At 40.7% G+C, this 17,818-nt stretch overlaps 1 protein-coding gene across 2 annotated transcripts in view; it reads left to right on the forward strand.

Moving 5' to 3' along the window:
• Positions 1-265: 265 nt before the first annotated feature.
• SGCE (sarcoglycan epsilon) overlaps positions 266-17,818 on the forward strand; it is a gene marked incomplete at its 5' end in the record, with an annotated part of 29,407 nt that continues 11,854 nt past the window's right edge. Inside the window, 4 exons of one of the 2 annotated variants that reach the window (XM_084260431.1) lie at positions 266-380; positions 8,184-8,288; positions 12,134-12,256; positions 14,725-14,882. In XM_084260431.1, the coding sequence (XP_084116557.1) occupies positions 266-380; positions 8,184-8,288; positions 12,134-12,256; positions 14,725-14,882 (501 nt within the window). Of the gene's footprint in view, positions 381-8,183; positions 8,289-12,133; positions 12,257-14,724; positions 14,883-17,818 lie in introns of those variants that run through there. The other variant, XM_084260432.1, reaches the window with a different exon arrangement.

Genomic DNA, 17,818 nt, shown 5'->3' on the forward strand with positions numbered 1-17,818 from the left:
GACACTCTGCCAGCAGCTCACAAACCAGCTTTACCCCGCCTTCAGGGGAAGCGGCTCTTCCTAACAAGCCCGCACCGAGCAGCCCAATTCCTTCGCCCGCCGCTCCCCCCCAACATGGCCGCCGCGGCCGGGGTGCGGCGGGCGGCTCCTCCCGGCATGCCCCGCGGGGCGGCCGCGCTGCCAGGAGACCGCCGGCGGGGCGGGGCGGGGAGGATGCTGCGGCCGCCGCGGGGCGAGGCGGCGGTGGCACGGAACGGCGCGGAGGATGCGGCGGCGGTGGTGGCGGCAGCAGCAGGCGGAGGAGCGGGGAGCCATGCGGTACTGCGCGGCGGGGCCCTGGCCGCACAGCGGAGGCGCCCTTACCACCCTCCTGCTGACAGGTCGGTCACGGCTGCGTTTCACCGCTGCAAGCTGGCATGGGCCTCGCCCGTAGCCGCCGGCCTGCGACGCGGTGCCCCCCCCTCTCCTGCGGGGTTCGTGTCACCTCCCGGCGGCGCCGCCCCCTCCCCGCGTTGCCCTCAGGCTGCGGCGCGCTGCGCCCGCCTTTCCCCCCCCTCCGTGCCCCCATCGGTGCGGGGTCCGAGCAGCCCCGGCATCCCTCACACCCCGCGGCTCCAGCAGCTTCCCGGCGCGGCGGCGGGCGCCCCGAACACGGCGCAGGGATAGCGGCCTGCCCGCCTCCGGCTTCTCCCCCTGCAGAGAAGACCGCCGCAGCCCTTCCCTCCCAGCGCGGCATCGCCCCGGGTCCGGCGGGGTCCCGAGCTAGGGAAGCCCGGCTGCGGCGGGGGCGGCCGGAGCCGAGGCCTCGCGGTGAGGGAGCGGGTCTCTCGGAGCGAGGCCTGGCCGAGAGTCGCTGGATGGCGGCGACGGCTCCGCTCCCGGGAACAGGGCCGGGCCGGGTCGCAGTGCCGGCCGCTCTTCCCCCTCCGTGGGCCTGACAGGGCTGGTGCCTGTCCCCGAGACCGACTGGGCTGTTGTGAGTACGGGGGGATCTTCCGTGTCTTTCCCCCCTCTTCCCTGCAACAAATTATTTCCCAGTTTGACTGCTTAGTCCAACTATGTCAGAACTTAAGGCTGCAGAAATAGCCTTAATCCTGCGCCCTAATGTACGTAAATAATAGCTGGCAAGCAGTAGCCAAGTAGGTGGATTTCACACCCACCAAGTTCTTCACAGTGGAATACCTCAAACAAGTAACACTTAATAGCAGCCCAGCCACTGGAATGCTTTTGTGAGACTGTTGCTACCCCGAGAGCAAGTTAACAACAAGAAATCTATTTGTTTAGGTTATTCTGTGGTCTGGGAGGTGAGTGGTATGTCATCTGAAAGCTTAATACCTTCTTAAGTAAAAACTAAGTATGCTTCTAATACTTCCTAAAGTATATGGCCATACTTGTTGTAGGATACCGTCAGCAGGAGGGACATGAAGCGCTGGAAATATTTAAGAGGCATTTAGCATCTAAGTATTAATTTGTTCAAAGTAATGGTAAAACTTTGCATTTGTGAGAGGCAGGGTATTGCTTTCTCCTTATGTGGAAATTCTTCCTGCCTCTTGTGCCGCCTTCTCCCAACACCAGTTGTGGAATAGTAACCAAGGACGAACTAGGGAAGTCTTAAGATAAGCTTTCAGTATCAACTAAGATACTAAGTTTTAAAAAGTTGATCTGAAATAAGCTTTTAGAAGCTGAGTTTTGAACTTAATCCACAAGTCCTTCCCAGGCTGCATGGCACGGGGAGAAGTCTTAGGTTTATGATGTTAACTTTCTGACTTCAAATTCAGACCTTGATTCAGTTGGATTTAGTTACAACAGCAGAATACATGGTTTGAGACCGATGTAAAAAAGGAGGCATGAACTTAAGTTCACTTAAGTCCTTTTAAGAGGTAACTATATAAAATTTATTTTTCATCAAGGAGGAGTTTTGTAATATGTTCCTGGTCTGAATTCAGGTACAGGACAGCTTGTAGAGATTCTGTGATGCAAACTGTTGCAGGAGCTTACCTCAGCTCCCTCCTACTCCCCTTAAGCAAGAAAAAACCCCAAATAACCCCAAAACAAAGCCTGTTGTTTTCATGGTAGCATCTTCCTGCTTTCTTAGAACATTTCAACTATGACCATGTAAACAAGCTTCCAGCCTTGGCTGCTGGCACTGAGATGAGAGCCACAGCCCTGCCTAAAAATGCTTTCTGTGGAATCCAGTTAAGTAGACTCTACAGTCTTTGAGTTCTCTGCTACTAATAGAGATTACTTTTTCCTGTTTCTGTTGGAGCACATGTTCTACAGAACAAACTTGGCTTAAACTTTTTTCACTTCTTAAAGATGAATAAAACATACATTTAAAGGCTTTTTGAAGGAAGCTGTTTGCTGTGAGAAGTCTGGGTTGTTTTCTGCGTTCCTCCCTACCATAGCCAAGCTAACTGAAAATTCGTTGGTTTCAAGAGGTGGAAAGTTTAAAGGCTGTAGGAGTGATTTCGGAAGTGCATTTGCTGCTAGGTGACTAGCACTCAGATCAAAGATACTGACTCCAATCACTAGCTGATTACCACTTTCTGCACAAAAAAAAGGGGGGGGAAAGGGGACTTAATGTGTTTGTGAGAAGTGACATTTATGGTTAAGTATTTCTAATACAAACTAGGTAGTTCTTTGACCTTAACTTCACAGCAAGAGACATGGTAGAAGTTTACTAGATTAAACTACTAGAGATGTATGCCATATTAGAACTTGGCAGGAGTTGTAGAGCAATGTGAGTCATACTCCTCTTTCCCTATAAAGGGGTCCAAATGTGGGAGGAGTCGTTAGTTCCCACTTTGGAAGGTTTGGTATCGTGGTCACTGTTAATTTGTCATAAAGCTGCATTGCTGCCAGAAAACGTTCTCCTGCCCTTTTGCATCTGGACATTTTTCTTTGCTTCCATTGTGGGCGCTGAATAACTTGTACAGTGATGTTGTGAATTGGGTCATCTGGCTGAAAACTAGTCCATCCACAAGCAAAACATTGCTCACCCAAATCAATCCGTTGACCGGGATTGGCACGAGGTCATTGACACTGGTGTGTGCTAGGTGGTCGAGGATGTGCTGGGTATCCTCCATTTCAGCAGGGCTGTAAATACCTGTTGGTTTAAAACAACTGTGAAATCATGGGCTAGGATGGGTATTCAGGAGATTGAAGCAGATCCCTGCATTTGTCCTGCTGTGCATGGCAGAAGTGCCATTGGCAACACTCTGCTTCTCAGCGGTGCTCCGCAGAGGGAGGCAGAACACTTGATGGATGATCTGATGTTTTCAAACTAATACTGTAGTGGACCTGGCCTTTTTTCTTTTGTGGGTCTGACTGTAAGGGCAAAGAAACAGATTTTCTGATTTTCTGCCTGTGGAGATGTTGCCTGTCAAGTCCATATTAATCTGACATGGATCAGCAAATAAAATCTATTGGCACTAAGTCCTTGGTTGAATAAGAATTATAGGAGGGAAAAGCTAGCCATTCTATAGTATGGCTTTTATTACAGAATCACATTATTTAAAGGTGGTAGAGCTTATATAGAGACATCTTAGAGGTCCTAAAGTCAGACAATAAGAAGTCAGCTTTACAATAGGAATACATCTTCTAGACATAGCTTTTAGTGTATAAAGAGAGGCTTAATTTTAATTCGTAAGGTTTTTGGTTTGGGTTAGTAGTTCATTACAGTACTGCAGGAGTTAGTCTCCCAAGTAAAATCCTTTCTTTAGAAGAAAGATTCCTTGCAGTCAAACTAAGAAAGAATTTCAAACCTATACAAGAATGTCTATGTTCGTATGTCTTTTGGGCTCTTGAATAGAAGTTCATAATAGACACTGTCAGCGTAGAGGGCCTTCTTTTGGCAGAGCTCTAGAGGGAATAAGTTGCTAGTTTTGGTTACTAACATAGGAATTTGATGGAAACAGAAGAGCCAAGAAATCGGAGGACACATATTAATTTCCCTCCTAATCAGTTGAACTGCTTTTCAAGCAAGTTGTAGTGAGAAATAGAACCAAAAAGTGCTCTAGCCTGAAAAGAGTTTTTACATGACTGTCTTGCAGAAGCGTTTTCAGTGCAAATCAGGTGCTATAGATTGAGGGCTGGAAGTCTGTATTTCAGTATTCACTGATAAGTATTGCTGTGTTGGAATTAACATGAACAGAGGTGGAAAGTATACATTGTTTTGTTAACAGTTGTTATGGCACTTGTTATGTAATATATAGAGATACGTAATAATTGTTTATATAAACACAGACTGTGTCTAAATGTTACAGCTGCAACACAAACCACCACAATGCCTTTTAAATGTAGATTGGTTTTTCGGCAGTCCAAGCCATGCAGATGAGAGGTTAGAACAGTCCAGTGCTGAGATGGAAATCTTGGTGTCTTGAAATCTATGACTTTCCTGAATTCTTTTAGTCTTTTAAATCAGTTGCCGCCTCAGAAATTTTGGAGGTAATTTCTGGGATACTCAATTCCTATCAAGAGGTGATAAATACAGGGGAATTCTGGATTAGCAGGGTGACCTGGCCATACCCAGGTACCCCACCTGGGTACCCCACCAGCTTGGGCTAGACTGTGGGAGCTAGCAGTGTTTTTCCTCACTTTCTTGGAAAAGGTAATTCATTTGGTTCACTTGTCAGGCCTGCAGAAGGAGGGAGAATGGTGGTGGGTAAATGTTACTATTAATAAAGCATGAGGTTTTTGTTCTCCCAGTACTTAATTGGCAGCATTTCCAAGATTGCAAATGCTAAAGTTTCACAGCGAGACTGACAAAACTCCTAGTTCAGCTACTTTCTCGAGTGATCTTGGAGAAATATTCAGATGTCAGAGTAATCAATGGGTGGCACAGAAACATCTTGCACAGGGTGCAACTTCTGTCTCTTCTGGTGGATGATGTGACCAGTTGGGCAAGTATCTTGGTGTGGACACTGGTGGATCCTCAGCCTGGATACAAACTCTGATTTGAGCTGTGGCTTATATACCTTGATGCAGATGGTCCCTCTTTACACGTGTTTTGTTTCAACTTGGTGCTGTTGGTTTCTGGCTGTCCTGCTCTGTGATTCTCACCAGCCCGTGAGAAATCTGCACTTTGTATGAACCTGTGCCTCCAGCTCGGGATGCAGGAAGGGCTCCCAGACAGTTAAGATACATGGTAGAGGAGTGCAAGAGTAGTTTTATGGAGTATGCTTTCTTGGTAAGAGACTTAAGAGGTAGTGGTAGCATGGCCCAAGGTCCTGGTCTGTGGTGTGAAAGTAACAAACACGTGGTCAGGTCCCAGGTGAAGGTGGAGGAGAGAGGGCAAATGCTGGGTTTTGAGTGATGGAGCTATGCTCTGCATTAGTAGTGGGAGAGACAAGCTTCAGATCCTGTTTCAGAGAAGCAGTAAGAAGGACAGGTAAGGGTGCAGTATGTCAGAGTGCAGTAAAGGAATGGGGAAAGTGAAGTTGGTCCATGATACTTAGGTCCTTTTTTGATCATAAGGTATGCAGAAATTGTGGGTATCTTCTCTGTTAAATATTAATACTTGAAACGTCTACATATCTACAAATGTAGCTAAAGGGGAAAACAGTGTAAAGTAATATAGATATAACTCATGTTTATCAAATAACAAAAATACAATCAAAGTGTTAAATAAGATTTTAAAATTATTATTTTAAGGAAAAATTAAAATATTGATTACAGAAAAATATCATTGTAGAAAATAAAAAAGCACTGTAAGTGTATATTACCTGGGCATGTTAAGCCCCTGGCACAGAGCTGTGAATCGCTCCTGCTGTGAGAAGCACTGGTGGGTGCTCCAGTAACTGTCGAGGTGTGTAACAGACTGAAGAGCCTGACACTATTAACATTTTTTTTCAGCATGAGTACAAGGCTGATCAAATTAATTCTAAACTGTGTCTTTGATAAAATGCATAGTTTGAATCCCTTCATTCTGTAGTATAAGGCCTCTTTTGTCATCCTTTAATCATATTCACAGATCTTCCCTGAAGTTTCTTCATGTTGTCACTGTGCTTCTTGAAGGCTCTATGTAAGTACCAGACACAGCCTTCGAGCAGTAATCATATCTGTGTCAAGTACAAAAAGAAAATCTCCCTGCTCCTCCTTGATGTTGTTGTTTACATGTCAGGGGTTGTAACCAGTCTGCTGCTGAAAGCTTGAGGTATGTCCCAAATTTTTGTGAAGAGTTCAGCATTCCTGGTGTGTCCTCTGTTGTGAGCATATGGTGTGCTGGCTTTGATAATCCCCACTGCATATACCTATATATACCTAACACAACTGGTGAACCCAAATCAAATACATTGACTGAAAAAGCACATTTTGGAACCTGTCTTCTCCCCACCCTTACCCCATTTAAATATGCTAGAATGATTTTTGTATCTAGCTTCACAAAGTGCTGGTTGGTATGCTGTGTATCCAATGGGAATGTCTTTCTTGCAGTTTTTATCAGGAAAAAACCATGGGCTTATTAAAAGTGACTCAAAAGATGTATTAAATCCTTGTGGACTGTGATAAGTATAATATCCCCCATTTAATAATTCAGTAATTAAATCTTTTGTTAATTGTTTTGCTTGCTGCTGGTTTGTAGCTGACAAGCCTCTGATTGTCCAGCTCATCCAGTTGAAATATTGGCACAGTTTTATTTTACGTTTTTGGAATTTGAGTGTTCCCAGTATTATAGAAAATTTAAACTAAAGATTGTGTGTAGTACTGAATTGGATAATCCCTGGGATGGTGGTATATTAAGATTTGCAGATCAGTTTAGTAGGGAGAAAGTTATCTGTCTTGCAAGACAGTGGATGTGAATAGTACCTTTTTGTTAAATCAAATCCTTTGTATGTATTGGGAATTGAAAATCTAAATAAACTTAACAGAAATTCAGAATTTAGAAAGGTTACGGTGTTGGTATGGTATGGTAATTAGAACATGTCCTCTTTTTTACTACACCCTCAATTCAATTTTAGGTATTTTGTGTAAATTATCATTAAGAATTGTTTCACGTGCATGGATTATTTGTGTACCTTGACTACTGCTTAAGCCAGATCTGTTAGGCCTCCTAAATTCCGTTTGGAGAACGCTGGATCAGTAATGTGATAGCTGACTGGTGTAACGAGGGCAGCAGAAGTTTCCACTGATGTTTAAGCTTCTGGTGTAAATGGTGTTTGCATACTTGGAGGGTTTGCCAGTAAGTGTTCGTTTCTTCCTGCAAACTGGTGCATCCCCAGCAAGTACGGCTGCGTGATGTTTCCAACACTGCTGTTGTTACACAGAAGTTAGTCTGGTAACATCTCTTAACTGGAGTTTGGTATCAGTTCTTGCTCCCAAACCGTTTCAAAAGAAAGACTGTTTATTATGATCACTTTCCCTTTCCTAGCATCTGACTGCAATTCCTTCCCTCTGCACTTCCAGTAGAGTTAACTGTACAAACAGCTGATATATCTATTATTCATCACGGGAGAAAAGGGAACAAAAGAACAAAAAGTGGGAAGTGAGGAGGGAGCTTTCTCTGGCAGTTCTGCTGCTGGTGAAATGGAGTCTTTCTGTCAGCTCCATGGCTGCTTTCTGTCTCTTGTAATCATTTGCTCCTCAGCACATGTAAACCGCCTTGCACCTTCAGCTGCACTGATCCAGCTGTTTTCAGGCTGTGTTCTTGCTGCTTGGTATGAAGCCAAAGATTTTTAACTGGTTCTTTTTTTTCAGAATTGATTACTGGTTATGCCTGTGAGGCAAGGCAATCAACCCCATGTGTTTTTGTACAAGCAAAGCATCTTTACATAAGCAAAGCTGTGCTCTTGGTTATGTTACTTTCCCCACTTTGGACAAAATGTACTTATGCCAGTTTTGGATATGTTTTTGCCTGAATAGAACCTTTTACCAGTGCAAATGTATTTATCAGAGAATGTTATCCATCATCTTTATTATATTTATGCCACCAGAAGTATCTGCAGAGGTTTAAAGATTCAGTGTAAACTTAGCTTATTTGGAAAAATGAGTGTCAGAAAGGTGAATGTCAGATTATTATATGTTTATATATTCAAATCAAACACCTGGTTTTTTTAAACCAGAGTTTTCTAAACTCTGACTAAAACCAAAACCTGGTTTAGAAGGCATCTGATCCCATCTGATACTTGGTTTCTGGGAGTCTATTGATCTGACTAATTATTTTTTTGCATTTGTTTTATTCTGAAAAGCTTTTTTGTTAAGCCCTGCTGATGGCAATAATGGAACTGTTAACTGGACGACTAAGCGAGCCCACAGTTATGTTATCAGCAGAATAAAGGCTGTTGAGAAGAATGGTGAGTTTAGGTTGCAAATTTAAATCCCATGTTGGTTCAGTCAAATCTGCTTTTAATATTACTCTTGCTTTTACAGTCATGTCCTTGTTTTAGGAATAAGGTGCTATTTCAAGGTAAGTAATTTGGAAAGTTTTGCGTTTCTTCAATCTTTTAAACATTCCCAGACCTGCGTGTTCTTGTGAGTCTTTCCCAACTTTTCCTGTTCCTGTAGCTTTGCTTGAAATAATGGCTGTGTGTATACCTAATATTGCACATTTTCTTACCACGGCTGATTGCTTGGAGATGCCTCTGCAGTTTGCTTAATAAAGTAACTTGTCTGTAACAATTTAAAAAAAATCTTTTCACGTGCCTATGTAAGACAACTGGTTTGCTGTCACTTACGCAGGTACACATAGAATTTTTTAGCTAGTGTGTACTAGCTGAGAAAAGGCTTTGCACTGACTGCCTGTCAAGGCAAGCAGTCTGGATTGGCCTCCAAATCAAATTATTTCTGGGATTATGCTTCAACTGCTGAAAATCAATGGGGAGACAACCCATTGAAATTTCCATGAAAAAAAAATCCAGGTGGATTTTTTTCTGAAGATCATCAACATACGGACTTCAACCACCATGGTAAATCTTCTGAAATTCCTGGAGACAGGGGTCACCTGTATCTACAACAAGCTCTGGGCTAGAGCCTGATATAATCCTGGTTGAATTCCTGGCCATGCTCGTGTTCAAGACTTAGAAGAAGAACAACTGGAACGGTTTCTGTACGTGTTTCAAAGAGTGATGTGTGTTTTCCAACCTTCAGCTCCTGATTAATCTACTTCTTTCCCAGTCTGCAGAACTTCAAACCTTGAAATATACAGAAAGTCCTCCAAGGGGTCTGGAAACAAGAAAGGAGAAGGCAGAGGTAGCTGATACCATCTTTTTTCTAGCAGTGATCTGTTGTGACCCTGTGTAGTGAAGGTTTTTAATTTCTCATGGTTAGTGTTACAGAAGCCTTTCACAGTCCCTGGGATTTTGATCTACCACAGGGAATTTGCCCAGGCAATTCCCATCTGTCAGCCTGCTGTATTAGATTAGTAGCTAGAAGTTGGTAGGTACTTTCACGCCCACATAACTTAAAATGGTCTCGGTCAGTCTTACGAAAACAATTGTGGGCTTTAAAAGTTTCTGAAGATGACAGTTTTGTTGTTGGAAAGCAGTGATTGCAGTAGTGGGCTGAAGGTTTGTCATTTTCCTTCTGATTTTGAGGGAACTTCATGGGCGAAAAAGAAGAGAGCTCCTCCAACAAGGAGGGTGAGAACTTACAACATCTCAGTCTCCATACTTGTGTCGTCTTACAGTGACAAGCACCTTATAATGAAATAGGTTTGTGAGGGTTTTTTTTTCCTTCTGATAGGGTTTTTTAGACTTCCACAAGGAGCAGTGTTTTACATCTGCATGAATTTGTTATTGGTATGCTTACTTCAGCAACACAAAAGGCCTCATTACTAGGAATGGGCAGGCATATAGTGGGGCAATAGATTTCCTCTGACGATCGAAAGAAACATTATATGACTGCTGATTGTGTTATCCTTCCTTCTTTCTAAACCTATTGCTTAAGGAGAAAATATACACGACTTTTTCACCCTTCTTCCTCTTTGAAATAGATTTTAATTGTAGAGTCAAAGCATAAGAAATGGGAAAAAGTATTTTTCTATATATTTGATAGCTTTTCAGTGAGCCACTGTATTTTTGTCAGCTTTTCTGCTCTTCTAATATTAAAAATTACCTTTTCAGCTTTTCTTGAAAATATTTTAAAAGCAATTGCTTTCCTTGTTGTATTTAGAGCTCATTCACAGAAGTCAATGCAAAAGTTTTTTTGGTCATTAATTTACTAAATTATACAAAACAAATAGCTATGTTACTGTACTTAAGGCTACATAATTAAACTGGTTTATGAAAACAAAACCGTAGTTATTTAAATTTCAGGATCCATTTTAATTTTGTCTTTATGGGAAAATTATTAGAAAGATGCTCTGTTCAGTACTGTGTTAAAAGCAGTTTCCAAAATTGGGGAAAAGCAACTGCTGTTGTGTTTGGTCAATAGTAAAAGCAGAGTTTGAGACTATTAATTTTGCAGTATCAGGCTCGAGGAGTGGTCAGTGTGTAACGAAATGTGGAGGTCTACATTACAGATGTCTGCATCTTCTCTCCGCTGCCTCTGCAGTCAGTGGAGATCTAGTCAGTGTAGTCAGGAATCTGGGACATGATTAATCTCATTTTACAAGAGAAATCAAATTAATCAACCCCTACCAGTGTCTGTTTCTTCTCTACTGACTATAAAAGGAGCCAGACTAACTCAGTGGTGGATGTTGTTTCTGTAGGCATCTAAAATTAGGTGAGAGAGATTCCACAGGGAGTACGTGGTGCAAGGGATGGAATGTCTGTCATTAATGCCTAATTAGCAGTTGCTTTTTAAGCAGATCTGGAGTAAGAGGGTCAGTATAATGATAAGGCTGGAGAAATTATACCAGGATTAGAAGATTCCATGAGCTTGATCCACATTTCAAATGCTTATTGATCCAAGTGTCGAAAATTGCCTTTTTATCTTCACAAGTTTGGTGCAGTGACTCCATAGTCTCTTTCAGAGTCGCTCTTTCTTATGACAGTACCCAAATGCTGCATGGCCTATAATCTTTGCTTGGAGATAGGACTTATCCATAAAGTTCCTTTCAGTTTAGCAAGTAAGGCAAGTAGGTGTGTGTCTCTGATATTATTTTTATTTACCACTCATGTAATCCTTGTCTCATGACAAAAATTAACAGTAAACATTGATTCTTTCAGGGCATTGGCTTAAAATGTTATAGCAATATGGCATAGTAATATACCCTACAGTGTGTCCTGTTAAGGCACCATGAAAAATGCCTATTAGATCAGTATTCTCCATTTGTACTTAAATTTTTAGACTTGTTGATAAAGTGGTTTCTTAGCCATTGAATGCATCATAATGATTTTTTGTATTCTTGTCATTCATTAAAATGTGTGTATTGTATCATGTTAACTATGACACTCCTAAATAATGTTTGCTTTATTGGCTAAATTTGTAACAATCTAAAGAACAGCATACTGCTTTTACATAGGCGGGTTGTTCTGAATTAAGTTCCCTTTAGGTTTTTAATTTTAAGTACTTCAAAATACGGCTTTATTTTGTTTGGAAGTGGTGACACCTGACTGTCCTATACTTGCCCACATCCTTCTGTTTTATCCTTCATTACAAGCATAACCTCTCTCTAACCAGATTTTTAGATGTACATTATCTGAACTTGCTGATCTAAGAAGGTCTAGCTTTAAGAATTTGTAGAAATCCTCAGGTGAATTGCTTTGTCCTTTTCGACACAAGAACGAAAAATTCTCCCATTTCCATTCAGTGATGGGTGAATACCATTGATTGGTAAGGTTCCTCTGTATTTCTCATGTTACTTACTTTTATGTAAAATATCAAGAAAAGATGATTGTAGCATTCACTTAATGCATTTTTATTGATGGAATATTACAAATAAACCAACTATAAAATGACAATAGCCTCCCTCTTCTTTTATTGCAATAAACCACTCATGCAACTCCTGAAATCCTAACATGGCTCGTTTTGTTTGTTGCAGTGTTGGAAGGGAACCTGCTGGGCAAAGAGGGACTTTGCTCTGTGTTCTGTTCTTAAATCTATGCAACCTTTTAAAAAACTTATTAACAAGTATCTAATATTTGTTGCTTTCCTTCTCCCAGATTGCCCAGGGTGCTGTTGAAATGCATGCTGTATTATCTAGAGCATGTCTCATTTTTGCTTTTTTCTGTCTCTTATCTTTCCTTCTGCTTTTCAGTGTACACGATTCTGTCTAAGGTGCACTCTGATCGGAATGTATACCCCTCTGCTGGAGTTCTTTTTGTTCATGTTTTGGAGAGAGAGTACTTTAAGGGGGAATTTCCTCCTTACCCAAAGCCTGGTATGGGATGCTAAGATCTTCTGTATTATATTAAAATGTAGAAAAACAAATGTTCAAAAGTAATTGGAGTCATTTCAGCGTAAGTTACTGTTCAGCATATAACATGCAAAGGACAATTCTTAGTTTCTATTGAAATATCTTCAAATTAAATAAAATACATGGTCCTACAAGTTTAAAATGTTCTGGTTTATGATCACCATATATGCAGTTTTCATAAAATTATGTATTGTGAAAAATATTTGGGAAGACCTAGTAAGCTACTATATATCTGGCATTAGGAAATGTACCTTTTCTTTGCTTTCACATTGAATATGAAATTGTGGAAGATTATTAATTATGTTTGATAAACATACTGATTATCCAATCACTCTTTCAGATGTAGTATGTATCAGGCTATATGAAGGAGCACTTTGAAAGCATGCAGTAAACTTGAAGCAAAATAGAACATTAGCTCAAATATGAGACTACATAATGGTGTTTTCTTTCATTTAAAATAAATGCTCCTTTGGGTTCAGCCTTCGTCCTTTATTTAGGGACAGTTTAATGTTTGTAAGCAGTTTGTTTTTAGAGAAGGAGCTGTGATTTCCCAAGTATGATGTTTTGACGTGCACCTAAGGCAAACCAAAAGGATTAATCATTGGCAGGTTCAAAATATGAATAAACAGCTTGGGGGATGGGGGGAGGAAGAGAGATCTTTCTGCTCCACATGCTTATCAACAATGAAAAGGAATAATAAATGCATTGTATTTATATAAACATAGCTATCCTATTTTCCTATAAAACCAGGAGTCAAATGTACAGTGCACACATAATCTAAACCTGTTTTATTAAAAAGCTTTTGAATTTCTTTTGAAAACTTAATTTTAAAGAAAAAATAAGCTTCAGTTAGCATTGGTTAAATTTTGTCATGAATAAACCCAAATGTTTTAAAATTTTCCTCTCCTTGAAAAACAGATGTTTTTCTTGATGTGCATACATGGGTCTTTGTTTCATGTGACAGAGACTGGCAGAGTAAAGTTTGCCTCTGTCCCAGTTTTCTCCCAAATTTGTCACACAGATGGAAGGAACCTGGAAATATTGCTGAAGGTGGATTGTCTTTTGAAGCCTTGCAGCCCCAGCCTGCCTTGACATTCCCGTGATTCACAGGCAGTATGAATCTAATTTCAGATACCCAGAGATGATTGTGATCACATCAGAAATTCACTGTAAGGCCAGCTGCTACCATGGTCCTTTTATCTGCTGTACTGGATCGCTAGCATGGCCTGCCTGGATGAAGGGCAAACCAGAATGTATCACAGGTGGCTTTCAGATTTTTCTCAAAATCATTTGTGACACTGGGAATTTTATTATGAATGCAATAGAATAGATCAGGGTGTCCCCAGATCATTATACCTGGGTGCTGGATTGGTGTGGGTTTAGTCCCTTCCACCCACAGCCAGACGTGTGAATGCATACTTGAAATCTAGGTACCCTTTGGCAACAGGTTGCAGTCGTTTTGTTCCTCTCTGGAGAAGATTACAGCCCTTCTTTCTTCACAGGGCTCAGTTTCTGCCTTCTGTGCCAGCCTGCCTGTCAACTTCTCTTGTCACTTGTCCTGCAATTGCTGCTGTTGCCATTTCAAAGATGAGTTGGAGGAGCGCAGTGCAGAGGTGTCTGCGTAGGCTCAAAGTGGGTTTGCCTGAGTTCTGTGGCTCTGCTGTAAGGTCCTCGTGCCTCAGCGGTGAGGATCTGGCAGTCCTTACAAAGCTAAAATAAACACAAGTCACATCTGGCCATTTGTAAGGGCATCAGTAAGAACAATGAGAACCCTTGTGCTGGGGATTCTGGAGATTGCATCTGGACCATTGCATTTAGTAGCCATTGGTGGGTCCATTGTGCAAGAACGTCTGGTCCTTTTTTGAATTGTTTTTTTTCTCTAAAGACAAACTGCTGCCAGGTTGCTGGTGCTGAAGGCCCATATGTTTATGCTGATGCTAAGAGAAACTTCCACACATTGATGATTATACAGCCACTCTTTACAGTAAGCCTGGCTGGATACATCGGGTCTCCAGTGCATCATTAAAACTATAACTTAAAGAAGGGTTTATGGGAAATTAAATGACTGAGACCTTTGTGCCTTTGTCAGTGAAGTGGAAGATGCTTCAGTTGGAGGTGGAACTGAGCTCTAAAAACCTGACTTAGTAGTTAGTGCATGCAAGCACACAGAGATACCTGGGAGTCTTTAAGACGTAAAAGCACGTTCATCTCTGCAGTTGGTTGCACTTTTCACATACAAATTTCTTAACACAAGTGCTGAGTAGGAGTTCAGGTATTTCTGATACAGTGAGGGTTAGAATTTTTTTTCTTTCTGGAAATATTTAGAAGACTTAGCTGGCAGACAAAATAAGGCTTTCAAATGGAAAGAAACATCAAAATGAAAGTGTATAGTATTTTCTTGTAAATATTCTAATATGATTTTTCTTATCTAGGTGAATTAAGTAATGATCCTATAACATTTAATACCAACTTAATGGGTTACCCTGACAGACCTGGATGGCTGCGCTATATACAAAGGACACCCTACAGTGATGGAGTGCTGTATGGCTCACCAACAGTAGAAAATGTGGGCAAACCAACCATCATTGAGGTATTTTCTTTTAAAGGTTCAAAATGATTTATTATGTTTTAGAGTGTAAGATTCAGAATTGTCAACAATCATTAATTAAAAAAAAGGAGTATAAGGCAGGGACAACAACAGTATTTTCTTACACTATTGTATCCTCTTTCGAGATAAAGCCAGGTTGTATGATGCTCCATGTTTTACTTTTAAGGTATAAGTAGTAAACAGTAATGATCATTTAAACTTACTATTCCTAGATGAAATACCTTTAGATCCTTGACTGTCATCTTTACAAGAGGCATTTCATTTCAGTAAATTACGAATATATCAAAGTTGTATTCAAAATATAGGAGGAAGAAAAACCTTTGTCAAAAGTTGTACTTGAAGAATATCTTTGTTTTGAACCTTGTAACATTCTACCCTAAATATGGGCCAGACATTTCCCCACTGGAAAACATAGTGTTCAGTTAATAAACGTTTGGTGTTTTTTGGTTTTGTTTTAAATTAATATTAATAAAATATTTTCTGGTCCAATATTCATGTTTTGATTTTAATTAACATGTACATGAATTTAAGTCTATTATTCTAAATGTGCCAATAACAAACCCCACTGCTTTATTTTTTATAATTAGCTATCCAGATGTTTAAGAGCACCGATTACTCATCGAGCGGCAGTTGAGAGGGGAAAAAGACACTATTTTCCACCATGTGTATCACAGACAGCAGACTGAATCAGGCCCTGTGTGGCTCACAGTGTTAAGTGCTCATTAACTTGCTCCAGCCATTTTGCTGCTTCAGCAGTGCATTTCTCTTAAACTCTTGATGAGTTTCTTTTTTCTAAATTGCGTTTGATAGAGTTGTTCTTCCTCAAGAATGACATCTCTAAATGCTGAGTTACACTGTAGATAATTTCACCCATGCTTGATTCAGTTTTGATTTCAGCAGGACTAATCACATCTGTAAAATTAATCACGTGCAGAAGTACTTGCAGACTCTGCGTAGCTTACTGGAGAGGGAACCATTATTTAAAATTGCCCTTTCTTCAAATCACATGTGCTTTTAGATTCTGGGATCTGTATCAAGACCTCCTTTACAAGCGTGACCCCAAGCCTGTATTTGAACTAAATCTTGCCTAGCATACAAATTAATTCATTGCAGTCTCCTCTCAGATGTGGCTTTTTAAATTTAGTTCTGTGGTATGTGAGGGCAGGTTGCATTTGATGCACCTCCTAGTGCTGTCTGAGAGGAGTGGCTGCATGTTCCTGGCCTGAATATAACTTCCATCATCTCATGATTCCTGAGGTGAAGTCATGGGTAGGCCAGTTAATTGGAGGAGACTTCATGATTAGAAGAGTCTGCTCATGGCAGGGTGGGTTGGAACTAGGTGGTCTTTAAGGTCCCTTCCAACTCAACTGTGTTTGAATGAATGTTCACTCCAAAGGCAGTCTCTCCAGCTCTCACAATTGCTTGGTACAGGGGCAGGGTCCACACTGGCAGCTCTCACTGGAGTGCAGACTCAAGAGTGGCTACTGTCATGTTCCTGCATAGAGCTTGTACAGCCAGAGAGTTAGGTTCTGAAAAATTAACAGAGATTTGAAAAATCTCAGGAATTTATTTCCTATTAACTTCATAATGAAACTGCCACACTGTGTAAGCTGTAATTGTGTCAGGTAAGCTCTTACCTCTACACTTAAATGAACCTGCAGAAGATGCTCCAGATCATTTTTCCTTTTCATTTAAATCCCTTAAAAGAAGTGCAGCATCTGTTACTTTTGTTTAACAATGTTTTAACAGTGTTTTGTAGCTCTGTTTGCTGAGAAGCAACATGGTTCTGTCACTGTTGCCACTCCTCTGCTTTTCCTTTGTCCCTGAAATGAACTAAAGACTAAAATTAGGAAGAAAGTAGTTTTCAGTTTGATTCATGACAAATTTATCACCTTTCAGGAAAAACAAATTAGAGAAAATAATATATAGTTATACTGATAGCCAGCCTCATCCTGTATTCCTTATGAACAAGCACGTAACACAGTACAGGTTTGTAGGACAGTCACCATTGAGGAGTGACCATTTGTGATCATTTCAGGCATCGTATACATTTAAACTATAGGTTGTTATCCTTGTGTAATTTGATCATGGGTCATAGAATCCTTTAGGTCGGAAAAGACCTTTAAGATCATCAAGTCCAACTGTAATTTAGCACTGCCAAGTCCACCACTAAACCATGTGCCTAAGCACCACATCTACACCTCTTTTAAATGCCTTCAGGGATGGTGACTCAACTACTTCCCTGGGCAGCCTGTTCCAGTGCCTTATAATCCTATCGTAAGCTTCTGAAAATTAGAATTACGCATGTTGCATCTACCTACTGATTATCAGTTCCCCTATGGGTACAGATTCCATGATTTTTTTTAAAAACTACTTGTGTTCAACCAATGCTTGTGAATCCATTCATGGGGTATGACTTCAGTGGGTCTAGAGCTAAAACGAAGTCCCAAAGATGAGAGTTGCTGGGATCCCAACACATTTCTTTCAATATCTCCATCTGGTTTAGTTCCCTGGGAGCTCTCAGGGAATGTAGATCTTACTGTACCAGTCAAAGGGGAAATGGAAAAAACAGTCTTTGCTTATGGCTGTTTTTAAATCAAAGATAGCTGAAAAGAAAGAATACATATGTATGGCAGAACACTTTTATCTGGACCAAAATATATTCTATTCACATATATCTCTTGGATAATTGTATTTGGCTGTAGACTGGTCAAGAAAATTCCCGCATGCTGACTAAAGGTAGTACTGCATCAACTAAATTGATCTTTTCAAATTTTATGTTAATGAATGTTCATACATTTCAAAATAAGGAGGGAGAGCATTGAAAAGGTGGTATTTTTAAATTATCAATTGAATTTTCATGGATGTTTCATTTACTGGATTTTCATACTTGCGTTGTTGTTGTTTCACAGTCATAG

Source organism: Gallinula chloropus (assembly GCF_964237585.1).
Source record: "Gallinula chloropus genome assembly, chromosome: 2".
NCBI classification, from domain to species: Eukaryota; Metazoa; Chordata; class Aves; order Gruiformes; family Rallidae; genus Gallinula; species Gallinula chloropus.